Source organism: Platalea leucorodia (assembly GCF_965183815.1).
Source record: "Platalea leucorodia genome assembly, contig: HAP1_HAP1_SCAFFOLD_71, whole genome shotgun sequence".
NCBI classification, from domain to species: domain Eukaryota; kingdom Metazoa; phylum Chordata; class Aves; order Pelecaniformes; family Threskiornithidae; genus Platalea; species Platalea leucorodia.
The window spans coordinates 298,345-311,677 of NW_028121444.1; the positions used below are offsets into that span (position 1 = coordinate 298,345).

At 51.1% G+C, this 13,333-nt stretch overlaps 1 protein-coding gene across 1 annotated transcript; it reads left to right on the forward strand.

The window, feature by feature from the left end:
• Window positions 1-12,406: 12,406 nt before the first annotated feature.
• On the forward strand, window positions 12,407-13,333 carry LOC309603387 (olfactory receptor 14C36-like; the record flags this gene model as incomplete). Its single annotated transcript, XM_082338247.1, has 1 exon — window positions 12,407-13,333. The coding sequence occupies one exon, from the start codon at window positions 12,407-12,409 to the stop codon at window positions 13,331-13,333; it is 927 nt and encodes a 308-aa protein (XP_082194373.1).

Consider the following 13,333-nt stretch of genomic DNA (forward strand, 5'->3'; position numbering starts at 1 on the left):
TACAGAGGAGCTGCTCCTGGGCAGAGCTGTCTCTCTGCAGGGCTGCCCACTTGCCAGGAGCTCCCTCCATCCCAGGAGCCCAGCCCAGCTCAGCAGCAGAGGCCCAGCCCAAGGCAGCACTTCCTCTGCCCCTCTGGGCTCCCTCCAGGTGTTCCTGGGGCTCCAGGGGAACCTGCTGTGAAACAGGCTGAACTCATCACTGATGTTCCCTCCCTCAGCTGGGGGGAGAGACATTTAACCTCCAGCAGAGTCATTACTCCTATTAGAAAAAGATTTGGACATGAGAATCTCTTTTTTTGTCCCATCCTTAGACAGGACACCAGGCAGGTGACAGGGAAGGATCTAACTTCTGCAAGCTGGGAGGATGTGTTCTGTTAAGTGCATTGAAACATTTCATTCTGGGTGTTTAGACCTGGGGCTAGAAAGACATGCAGCTCTCTTGTCCGTGCCATGTCTCTGGTCTGAAGCAAAGCCTTTGCACACACCGGGTCTTGGACACTTGGTACCAAGATTTCTTACAGCAAGTCAGAGCTTGGCCTGGTTCTTCTGAAGCTGCAGTGCTTCAGCCCAGATGTGCAGCAATGCCCTCAGCCAGGGGCACAGATAGGATGAGCGGGAGCCGTTAATGTTGGAGACAGAGCTGTGACATTCCAAGGCATGGTGGCAGAGCTCAGGACAGCTGGTGTTCAAGGACAGCATCCACAAGCTCAGCAGGGGTCCAGGTAAGGACTCAATCTGTGTGACCACTGTTGAATTTAGTAAGAGCAGGTGTGTATTTTTAATGACTTGAAGGATATGAGAGAGTACTTTTTCATATACATTTGTAGAAGACATCCCATTGAGGAGAGCAGGGCAGGGCTGCCGTCCCAAAGGACAGACACAGTCTAGAGGGATGGGCCAATAGGAACCTCATGATAGCCAATAAATATTCCACCAAAGCCCTGCTCCTGAAGTGGATGTAGACCCTGAAATGTCCTAGGACAGCGACTGGCTAGGCAGGTAGCAGCTCCACAGGAAAGAGTCTGCTCGTCCTTGGGTTCCATTAGGCAAAAGATGAGCCATCAGCAAAGATGGCCAACAACAGCCTGGGCTGTGTGAGCAGGAGCACAGCCAGGGCAAGTGATTCTCTCCCTCTGCTCAGCACTTCTGACACTGCATCCAGAATACTTGCCCAGGTTTAGGTTCCCCACAATGCCAGAGAGATATTGGCAAGCTGGAGGGCCACAAAATTTCAGTGGAGGGCTACAAAGATGGTCAAGGCTAGAGCACTGGTCCTGTTAGGAGAGGCTGAGGGAGCTGGGCTTGTTCACCCTGGAGAATGGAGGGCTTTGTGGGGAGGATGGAACAGACTTGCACTGCCTACGGTGAGGTTCCCAAGAAGACAGTGTGGTGCAAGGCAGGAGCACAGGAGGCAATGAGCTGGAACACGAGAGGGTCAGGCTCAATATAGGGAGAAACTTTTGCAAGGTGAGGACAGCCAGACATGGGAAGCCATTTCCCAGAGCGTGTGCGCTGCCTCCATCCCTGGAAGTTTCTCAGACCCATCTGGGTAAAACCATGAGCAACCTGGTGTGACCCTGCTTTGAGAAGGATGTTTACTACAGATACCTAGCAAGGTCCATTCCAGCCTGAATGACACTCTCATTCCTCACCCTTCACGTCCTCAACACTACGGAAAGCCCTCAGGTTCCCTCTGACTGTGGAAATAATTCACATCAGCAGCATAGGCACCCCAAACAGTCCCAATGCCATCCCCGGCCTCATCTTTAAGTTACTGCTTCCCTTTTCCCCCTCTCAAATTCTTTACTGTTCTCATTCTCACACCTTCCAAAAAGGCCAGCCTACCCTGGCTGGCTGGGATGGAGTGCATTGTCTTCATAGCAGCCCGGAGGGTTCCATGTTTCGGATTTGTGACCAAAACTCTTTTAGCTATTGCTGAACAGTGCTTAAACAACAGGAAGGCCTTCTCTGTTTTTCATGCTGCCCTTCCAATGAGTGGGCTGGGCAAGAAGCTGTGAGGGGACGCAGCCAGGACAGCTGAACTCAAATGACCAAAGGGATATTCCATATCACAGGATATCACGCTCAGCAATAAAAGCCCAGGGAAAGGAGCAGGAAGGGGGGACATTTGTGGTTATGACATTTGCCTTCCCAAGTCACTTTTACATGAGAGGAAGGCCTGGAAGGTTTCCTGGAAATGGCTGAACATTTCCCTGCCAATGGCCTGAATTCCTTTTTTGCTTTGCTTGTGAAGGCAGCTTTGCTTCACTTATGAAACTGTTTTAATTCCAACCCATGAGTTTTTCTCACTTTTACCTTTCCAATTCTCTTCCCCAGGCTGCTGTTCGGGGAGTGACCGAGTGACTGGGTGGCTGATTAGTTACTGGCTGGGGTCAATCCACCATGCTAGTTAATCCTTTCCACATTGGCCATGCTTGTCTTCTTTTAGATCCTCCTGTGGTGTTGCTGAGATGGTTGCTGTGCCACTTTCTACCTTGGGCAGCAAATCCATGAAACAGGTCACCCCTTACATTACCTTTACTGTCCTGCAATTGCTCATGGTGTTATCTTGTCAGAGTGTCGGGCATCTGCACACATACCATGACATCGGAGCCACTGCCTTGCAGTGTTCCCAAAGAGAAGAGATTCAGCTGAAGCTGAGAGTCTCGACATCAGGCACTCATGGGAGCAGAATTCAATCATTGGCAGCCAGGAACGTCACCTTTATTAATTTCTTCTCCTCCCAAGACCTGAGCAAGTGATGGGGAGAAAGGAAGAAAGGAGAGGGTTCCTCACTGCTTTTGCAGTCCACACACAGCTGAATTTTGTCCTACTATCAAAGGTTTAATCCAGGTTAGTTTTGCTACCAAGCAGGATTTTTTGAAAGTGTTCAGATACTGTGTGCTTCTCTTTTTAAGGAATAGGGAGTCTAGAAAGGCATCATCCAACATAAACAGCTGTCCTACAGACATCTGTGAAGAAGAGGTGAATTTTACTCATGAAGCTTATTAACCAAGCAGTGCAAACCCTCAAATTAACATAAGGAGACTGAGGCACCGACATGCTGTTAGGGATGTCATAGATCCACATGACACAGGATGAGTAAGGCCACCTAAATGAGGCATCTGGATGGATAGCTGGTGCTGTAAATGAAGAAAATTAAACAGTACTGGAGAGCAATGAGGAATGTCAATGTTCTGAATCAAGAGCTTGCTGGAAAGAGCCAAAAGGCTGGGTCTGTGTGAAAGCTACCCCATGCTCTGGGGGTAAGGTATGCAGTTTGGACATCTTCCCTGGTGGCTGATTCTCTGCACCTGCACCATGCAGCAGCCAGGTTTCTCAGCAGGGCTTTCCATTTCCACTTCTAGAAATAACCACGTCTCTCCAACATTCATGGACCTCTACCTACAACTCGAGAAAGCACGTTTTGTTGAGAGGAAGAGCTCCCTGAGGCACATCAGTCCTTGAGGTCCATGAGCTTGTGCAAGGCTCGGGGTGGAGCTCCTTTGGTGCCGATATTACTATTGCAGAGCACCCTCTGAGCACCACTACCTGGACAGGTGAGGTAAGGTCATCAACATTTAAAGAAACTATGAGCACATTTTCCGTCAGCTGAAATGCCTTGAACAGTTTTCATCCATAGACAATGCTTTCCCGTGATGCCAACATGGACATTTCCAGCCTGTGTACTACACTTGGGAGAAGAAATACTCATCTCCCCTGTTACACCCCTGACCCTATTCTGCCCAGCGTACTGTGTATTGACTCTCAGCACTCTTTCACATCTTTCCACACGTCCTGCTTGAACTGACCACTTCTAAAGGCATCTTTTCAGCAGGCTGCCTGGGCGTACGCATTTCCCAGTGTCCATCCAGCTTTCCTCCTCCCATTGGTCTCTACCCATTCCCACACCTCTCAGCTCCCCAGGTGCTGCCCTGAGCTTCAGGCAGTTTGGAGCTTGCCTTGTCCTTCAGCAGGCTGCCTGATGGCCTCTTGAGCCATCTCCTCGCTTGTGTTTCTACTTGTTTTCCCATGTATCTCACTGAAAGTGTTCCACTAAGGTTACCGACAGTGGGAAGTGGACTTCAGTGGAGGAAACTTGGACTGCATCTGTTATTTTTTACTGAGCTATTCTTTTCTTTTTCTTTTTTCTTTTTTCTGTTTTTTTTTTTTTGTGTGTTTTTTTTGTTTTGTTTTGTTTTGTTTTTAAATTGGGAGGTAAGAAACATTCTTCTGTGAGTGTGTGCAGCTGGTTCTCCAAAGAAAGCAGGTGAGAATGTGTGCAGATGAGCTGAAGCATTGAGATACAGTCTTTAGTGGAAAGAGCTTAGAGTTGAGAAATCCTGATGCAAGTCCCAGGTGGCCACTGAGAGAAATGACCAGTAGAGGGTGTCGCAGGGGGACCAAGGATGACGATGGGACACAGGACAAAGATGGCCTGTACAGTGTCTGACAGAAATGATCTTAACTTCCCTACATCTGCAGACTTCATCAGGAGATGCTCTGGGTCAATCTGAATTGGAGAAGGCTGGTCTCACTTGCTCTGTAAACAAAAAAATAAAGAAAACTGGAAAAAAGAAGAAAAACTGATTTATTGTTCCTTCTTATTTAAATCTTCTCTCCTTGGCTACTCTTCTGAAAGTTTTCAAAGTAGCCACAGAAGACTTGAAGAATTTGGGAAAATGATGCACAGAGACATGGCTTCTTAGGGTGTTTTGCATGTTAATGAGCCCTCTGGTGCCAAGTTCCTGAACTGCAAAGACTGAAAGAATGAACAAGCCTCTAAAGAAGTGGAAGGCAGAAGCAAGCACCAAGTTTCTGAGGGCGTTGGAGTCCCCACTGAGGGCCAACACTGACAGGGCCATAAAGACAATGAGCTGTCAATGTGTTGGTCTCTGGGGGCTCATCAAGCAAAAACTGGGAGACACTGGTTGCAGGTGGCAAAGGCCATGTGCTGGTGGCTCTGATACCATGTAAGCCCTTGGTGTTTGTTTATGATCAGAGTGGCCACGCCCTGACCCCCAGGACCTGGCAAAGGAGATCCTTCATGCCTTGCTCAGGACTCTGCCTAGGGTCAGTGTGAGTGGGGGGGTGTGGCAGGGGCAGGAGGCAGGTTGGTGGCAGATTCTGTTCCTTTAATGACAAAGGTCTGGTTTTCTGGGGATGTGCCAATGCATGTGAGTTCCACAAAAACCATCTGGCTTCATAGGCCTGCTAATGGCCCTCAATCACCTAAGCTGTCCCTGTCCCAGACTTGCTTGCCTCCTCAATTTGGATCCATATCCCAGCATTGCACTGCACACCCTCCTTATTCTGCTGCCCTCAAATCAAACATTGAATGATTCCACATTAGCATGACTTCCCCTTGCTCTTTCACGTCTTCTTCTGCCCTGTCACACACTTTCTTCTACGCACACACAACTCTCTTCCTACAGTCCCATTTCTCTCACAAAGCCTTCCCACCTCCCCTGCAGTAATGGGACCTCACTCCAGGAGGTTCACGCATTCTCGAGGCTCATGGATGTTTCCTGAATTCCAGGCAAGTTTGGGTAGTGAAGGAGAGGAAGACAGAAAGGTCGACTCGTGGGGCATGATGAGCAGTGTTCAGCCACCCCCAGCAACGGGCACTCCCCATCTGCCAGGTTGAGGCATGCTCCCATGATGGAAAGTCCTCATATAAGCCCTGCTTTGTGCAGGGACCTTCCGCCACACTCCCAGGGCATGCCTACTCCTCCTCCACCCACAGACATCAATGGCTTTCCATTTCTGGGCTCAGATGTGGTTGGAAGGATTTGCTAAAGCCCTGAACCAACACCTTGCTTCTTGCTGACGTCCCTGCACCCTCTCTCCCATTCCTACACACTGCCACTCACTGCCTAATTGCTAACTGGAAAGTGAAGAAGCTCTCAAGGCTTTCCATCTCATTCTCTGGGGTTGGCCATGCTTTTCCAGTCACCATTCATGGATCCTGGAAACACCAGTTGAGGAAGCACATCAAGATGTGTGAGGGGAGGGCCTCCCTAAAGCACCTCGGAACTCTTTGAGGTCTAAATGCTTGTGCAAGGCCTTGGGAGGAGTTTAGCTGTTGCCCACATTTGTACTGCAGATGGTTGGAATGCAACGGACCAGGAATGGAACAGAACTGGTGTCAGGAATGTCGTGGGAGGGGAGACTCGGTGTCCTGGGTGGGGCTGGAGTGGAGTTAATTTTCTCCATAGCAGCCCCTATGGTGCTATGTTTTGGGCTTGTGACAAAACCAATGTTGATAAAACACTGATGTTTTAGCTATTGCTGAAGAGTAGCTGCACCATGCCAAGGCTTTTGCTGTTTCTCCTGCTGCCCCACCAGCGAGTAGGCTGGGGGTGGGTAAGAAGCTGGAAGGGGAAACCGCCAGGACAGCTGACCCCAACTGACCAAAGGGATGTCCCATACTGTATGACATCATGCTCAGCAATAAAAGCTGGGGGTAGAAGGAGGAAGGAAGATGTTTGGAGTTATGGCATTTCTCTTCCCAGGTAATTGTTGCTCATGATGGAGCCCTGCTTTCCTGGAAATGGCTAAACACCTGCCTGCCAATGGGAAGCAGTGAATGTATTCCTGATTTTGCTTTGCTGGTGGACATTGCTTTTCCTTTACCTCTTCAAGTGGCCATTGTGACCCATGAGTTTTTCTCACTTTGCCATGCAGTAACACTATCATGCTCTAAAATGTCCTCTTCTTCTTGAGGATGATAGAATTAATTACTTCAGTTTTATTCTTGTCATTCATTTGGACTTGACAAGACAGCTAAAATTTAAGAGTGGTTAGATTCTGGCATGAAATTTTTAGAGCAGTTGCTTTATCTCTCATTTCTGACTCTCTATTATAATTTCATAGCAATACCTTTCAGACAATGTTGCCCCTAATTAATTTCTGTTGTCTGTCTTTCATTCTTATTTACAGTGTGTGTGTGTGTGTGTGTTTGTGAGGTGTTAATGTTTTATCAAAAAATGTCAACGTTTTGGCCACAGCAGCTCAGCTGTGGGACCACAGTGGAGTGCAGACATCCGACAGCGAAAAGTGAGCAGTGATCCTGACCAGAAGACCATGGTACAGCCAGTGCTGCTGCGCTGCACGTACAGCCTGGCCTTCACGCCTGTGCTGTGCTGCACAGATCCCTTGGCCGCAGGACAACCTCAGCAGCTCATTGTCCCAAGGGGCCTGCAGGCAGCTCCCACTCAGGACCAGCCCTTCTGCCTCCTCTGTGGCCTTGCCTGTACCTAACAGTGCAGCAAGGAGTTCTCATGAGAACATCCTTGCTCTTTGACTGTAGAGATGAGGAAAATAGTTGTTTTCTTGTAAGCAAAGCTAACAGCAGCTTGAATGACTAAACCAGGAGACTGTCTTGTATGGGTGGGTCTGCATGGCATGCTGTGAGGGGGTCAGAGGCCCGTTCAATGCCTCTTGAATCAAACCCCCACTTGGGGGTCCCACCATCTAAAGGCACCTAAGATTATCTGCATGATTCTCTCCTTACAGGGTTAATGCTAATGAACAGCATTTTACAAGATCCCTCACAGTGTCCAAGTGCCTTTCTTACTGGAATTAGAATGAACCAGTGCCTCCTGGTGAAAAACACTCTCTCAGCACCCTTGGGTGCAGCCCCTCTGGTCCCATAGACTGGTAAGGGTGTAGTTTGCTCAAGTAACCCCTGCCTTGGTCCTCATCCACTGTTGGTTGCTCTCCTCCAGAGTTCCGCCTCAAAGCACAAAAGCCTGGGAGACCTTGCTGGTGGCAACTGAGGCAAAGAGTAAGCAGAGTATCTCAGTCTACCTACACCTACTCTAAATACATTTAGCAGTGGTCCCACAGTATTTCTTTCGGCTGGGGCTGCATGGCTAGAAGGCGCATCCCCTGGGTGGTGGATAGGGGATCCCTCTCCGGAGGGTGCACCAGATAAAATTGAAGAAGGTGCCACGAACCAACGCAGCCTAAGGGAAGGCCACCTTGACAGAAAAACCACTGGCCCTCCAAGTCATGGGGGTTGGGCAGGAGGCCAACTACCTCCTCCCGGAAAAAAAAAAAAAAAAAGTTGCAGAAACGACGAGCATCAACTTTGAGATGGAGAAAATCAGTAATGAAGTGAGGAGGAGGAGATGGAACCGGATCGGTCATGTCTTGAGGAAAAAACCAACAGAAGAATGCGCTGTGGCCCTCGGGCCAGAGCACGCAGCCGCAGACCGATCGAAGTGGAAGAACAAAGAACACGCGCCTTGTGTGCCTCCTGGCACTGAGAGAATTCAGATCAGATCAGACCCACAGTATTTCTGATTCTTCTGCAGCTGTTCCTGAAGTAGAAACAGCTCATCTTGGTGCCCTTGCATGCCCTTTTCAGTTTCAGTTGAGTTTTGGTAGGACCCATTGCTGTGCTTGGGGGACACTTTCTTTGAAGACAAGGTGTATCCAGGCACACGGTGCAAAGGGTTCGTCTGTTCCTTGGCTGTACCATCCAGGGTGTGAGTAAAGACCCCAGTGTGGTGTGCTTTGTGTTCAGGCAATGCCTGCAGCCCTTGGGAAGAGAAGGGACCTTGCCTCTCTGATGGCATCTGATGGCTGATGCCTCTGACTGATGGTACCAGTCAGCAGCACACAGGCACCAAATCACACTGCTTGCAATGCCTTCTGGGGTGTCTGTCACATACCCACCCTGAATGGGAATTGCTTTCCTATTGCTCATAGAATCATCACAGAATCACAGAAAGGTTTGGGTTGGAAGGGACCTTGAAGATGATCTGGTTCCAACCCGCCTGCCATGGGCAGGGACACCTTCCACTAGACCAGGTTGCCCAAAGCCCCATCCAAGCTGGCCTTGAACACTTCCAGGGAGGGGGCATCCACAGCTTCTCTGGGTGCAAACTTACTGAGGGTGCACTCAATCCCACTGTCCATGTCGCCAAGAAAAATGTCAAACAGCACTGGTGCCAATACTGACTCCTGAGGAACACCACTCGTCACTGGCCCTGTGCTGTCTCTGCAAGCCTTGGCATCTCATGGAGCTCTGTGGGACTGGGTTTAAACATAAAACTGAGTAGACACCCGGATCTCTGTAAGGCAAAGTGGGGATGAACATGAGGCAATGGCCAGCAGAGTGAGTGGAGACCTAATAAATATGGGTGATGGAGAAGAGGGAGAGCCTGAGCTGTCCCTGTGGCACATGGCTCCAGTGGTTCAGATGAATAACTCTCAAGGCTGCCCTGAACATAATGAGTGGGGACAGGTTCACTTGCCCTCATTTGGGCATCAGCTGTCATTTCAGTTAGCCAAAGAAAATTCCCAGCAGCCTCTAAGAGGATTCCCCCAGATGTTGGCCTGTCTCTACGAACGGCTCCATTAGAGCTTGCAGCTGCCTCCACAGATCTTCGACCACCCCTTACACCTTCAATGTCGCCAGGTGTTGTGTCTGAACAGCCCAATCCTGCCCTCCATCCCCATTAACAGGCATGGGATCTGAGGCAAGGAGCTCCCATGCAGGTGCCTATTCTCTGCCCACCAGCACACCTGATGCAAGAGGACTCTCACCTCCTGCTGGTTTGTGTTGTGCATGGGAGGGAGCTAAGTCCCCTTCTAGCCCCAGGACTGCAAACCCACAAATGAGATGTGTCTATTGACTCATCTGCATCCCTTCCCTCAGCAGGGGTAACGCAGATCCCTCCTTGTCACTGTCTGCTTGTCCTGTCTCATGATGGGACAAGGTGAGCTGATTCTCCTGCCCAAGTCTTTTCCTGATAGGAGAAATGACAGTGCTGGTAATAATTGTGTCTCCCCAGCTGAGGGATGGAAGAGAAGTGTTTTCATTCAGCCTGTTTCACAGCAGGTTCCCCTGGAGCCCCAGGGACACCTGGAGGGAGCCCAGAGGGGCAGAGGAAGTGGTGCCTTGGGCTGGGCCTCTGCTGCTGAGCTGGGCTGGGCTCCTGGGATGGAGGGAGCTCCTGGCAAGTGGGCAGCCCTGCAGAGAGACAGCTCTGCCCAGGAGCAGCTCTCTGCAAAGGGCAGCAGGGCTGAGGGCACTGCCTGCAGGCAGCGAGGGGAGAGGAGCGAGGCAGAGAGGTTAAAGGCAGTGTGGAGTGGGAGGATGCCGAGAGCTCATTGTGGGAGAAATCTTCACAGCCCTTGACACGGTAAGTCCCTGGAATCAGGGCAGTGAAGCTGCAGTTGCGGGAGGGATCTCCAAAAGTTGTTACATACCACAGCCTGTGGGGTCTTTAAATATTATTTTCACAGCTTCTGAAGTGCAGAGGAGGAAGACACGTTCCAGAGCGGGTTTTCCCTGCTGCACCATCAGGGAGGTACAGGGCATGATGGCTGCCTTCCTCCGGGGATGACTGCAAGGATGTTAAGGCGGGTGCACAGTCAGGGATGCCCAGGGCTGTCCTTCAGAGCAGGGGCCCTGTGCCCAGCGGTCTGTGTGCCAGGGTCAGTGCTCAGCCTGCCCGGGGAGCTCCCAACGGCGCTGTGGGGAGAATCTGTGGGTGGAAGAAGGGACCCCTGGTAGGGCAGGGTCCTTCTGCTGTTGAGAGAGTGCTGCGTGGGTCAGGGCTGCTCACAGCTCCAGTTCAGCCCCAGAATATTTCCTAAGGGATGTTTCAAGGAGAAGGTCGCAGCAGGGATTGCTACAAGTACCCTCAGCCACTCCTCTGCCTATGGACAGCACCAGCATCACCTCTGCTGGACCATCAGGGTTCTTCTGACCTGCCCTTTTCCACCTGCAAACAGGAACATGCGCCCAGCCAGTGCCCTGCAAACAGGCAGGTTTCCGTGGGGCCAAGGTGAGCGCACAGAGGTTGGGATGGGGACTGTGAGCGCTGACAGGGAAAAGACATGGGACAGGGAAACACCTCCCAGCAGGAAAATCTCCAGGCAGCAGGGAGATGATGAGGGAATGAGAGGAAACTAAAACCACAAGTGCTGTGGGAGGGAGAATGCAGAAAACTCCGTATCATCCCCTCCAATGCAGACCCCTTCCTCTGAGCAAGACCCCTTGCCTCCTCTCCCACCCACCAAAGCCTCTGCCCTCAGGGCTGGGGGCTCCAAGGTGTGAACCACCTCCTCTGCAGCCAGAGCTCCAGCAGAGCCGTGGTGCAGCTCTCCAGCCACGGGCCCAGTTGCCTCTGCAGAGCACAGGGGCTGAGAGCAGCTGCCCGGCCATGGTGGTGTCTGGGAGGTGGCGTGCACAGCTGGGGAAGGGGAACGCTGTCTGAGTGCCCCAATGCCTCTGCCCTGGCCTCTCTCAGCCACACCCTCACTGTCTTTTGCCTTGTTTCTCCACTTGTCTGTGTTATTGCTGTTGTTATCTTGATCTTCCTGCCAGGCTCTCTGGGGCGGTGGAGTTTCAGCTGCAGAGTCACACACTGATTTTGTGGGTCCTTTCATGCAGGTGTGACCATGGGAACAAGTGTCCCAGCTTTCCTCTAACCTTTGTGGCTGTGTGCAATGCAGTATGTGGGGCTGGAGAATAAGCTGGTTTTCCCTTAAACAGATGGTGTCATTAGGACACTTGGCTATCTCCCTGAAATTTCCTTCCAAACTTCCAGGTTGCAATCCTGTCCTATAGCACCTTTGTGTTATCTGAAATCCCCGTGGAGAAGTGTAGAGATGCTATGACAGAGAACATTCTTTTGGGTTTGTGAAATGGGCCATGTGTATCCTTGGCTAGAAGTAGGGTGTTGAGACCTTGAGAAAGGGGGAGGCGTTTAGTTGTCTGCACTGGATCCCTCTGCTCACAGCAGTGTCTGTTTTGTTTTTCAGGGTAAAACAAGAGAGTGATCACCCTCCATCTCATGGAAAACAAACTCATAGCAGCTTGTAGGGAACAAGTCGGAGGGACAGACCAGCTCCCCTCAGTCTCCACTAAGCCACAGGCAATCCTTTTGCCTCGCAGGACTCGCTCTGCTCTCCCTAATTCAACAGAAATGCTGAGGGTTTCTGGCATCCAAGAACACTCCCCAGGTGAGATGGGGGGAGCTTTAAAAACCGCAAACATTTCAATCTGCCATCTGCTATCCCAGTTCCTTAGCACTGGGAGTGCAGATGCTGACAGGCCCTTCTGCACTAAGAGCAGTTTCATCTGACAAATTGAACACCAGGACTGGCCCCTGCCCTGACCGTTCCCATGATCTCACTGCTGCAGAGCAGGGCTGACTCCTCAGCAGCCAGCGGGCAGAGGCCCTGCTCCTCACAGCACACTCAGCCAGGGCTGCAGCCACTGAGCTGAAGGAAGGTCTCCTGGAAAAGGAGTAGGCAGCCTGGGGGGTGTAGTGTAGCAGGGTGAAGGTTTAGGAGAAAGGCTTAGATTTTGCTCAGAGAAGTCTCCCCTAACGCTTCATTGACGCTTCCTGTAGGAACAGGACCCCGTGCACAGAGGCAGCAGATGTCCAACAGCAGCTCCATCACTGAGTTCCTTCTCCTGGCATTCACAGACAGGTGGGAGCTGCAGCTCTTGCACTTCTGGCTCTTCCTGGGCATCTACCTGGCTGCCTTCCTGGGCAATGGCCTCATCATCACCACCGTAGCCCGCAACCACCACCCCCATGTACTTTTCCTCCTCTACCTATCCCTCCTTGACCTGGGCTCCATCTCCATTACTGTCCCCAAAGCCATGGCCAGTTCCCTCTGGGACACCAGGGACATCTCCTACACAGGATGTGCTGTTCAGATCTTTATCTTTGCCTTCCTTGTAGGAGCAGAGTATTACCTTCTCACCATCATGGCCTATGACCGCTATGTTGCCATCTGCAAACCCCTGCACTATGGGACCCTCCTGGGCAGCAGAGCTTGTGTCCACATGGCAGCAGCTGCCTGGGGCAGTGCTTTTCTCAATGCTCTCCTGCACACAGCCAATACATTTTCACTCCCCCTCTGCCAAGACAATGCTGTGGACCAGTTCTTCTGTGAAATCCCTCAGATCCTCAAGCTCTCCTGCTCACACTCCTACCTCAGGGAAGTTGGGCTTCTTGTGGTTAGTTTCTGTGTGGACTTTGGGTGTTTTGTTTTCATTGTGCTGTCCTATGTGCAGATCTTCAGGGCTGTGCTGAGGATCCCCTCTGAGCAGGGACGCCACAAAGCCTTTTCCACGTGCCTCCCTCACCTGGCCGTGGTCTCCCTGTTTGTCAGCACTGGCACGGTTGCCTACCTGAAGCCCCCCTCCATCTCCTCCCCATCCTTGGATCTGGTGGTGGCAGCTCTCTACTCAGTGGTTCCTCCAGCAGTGAACCCCCTCATCTACAGCATGAGGAACCAGAGGCTCAAAGATGCACTGAAGAAGCTCATTCAATCTGTAGTCTTTCAGCAGCAATAA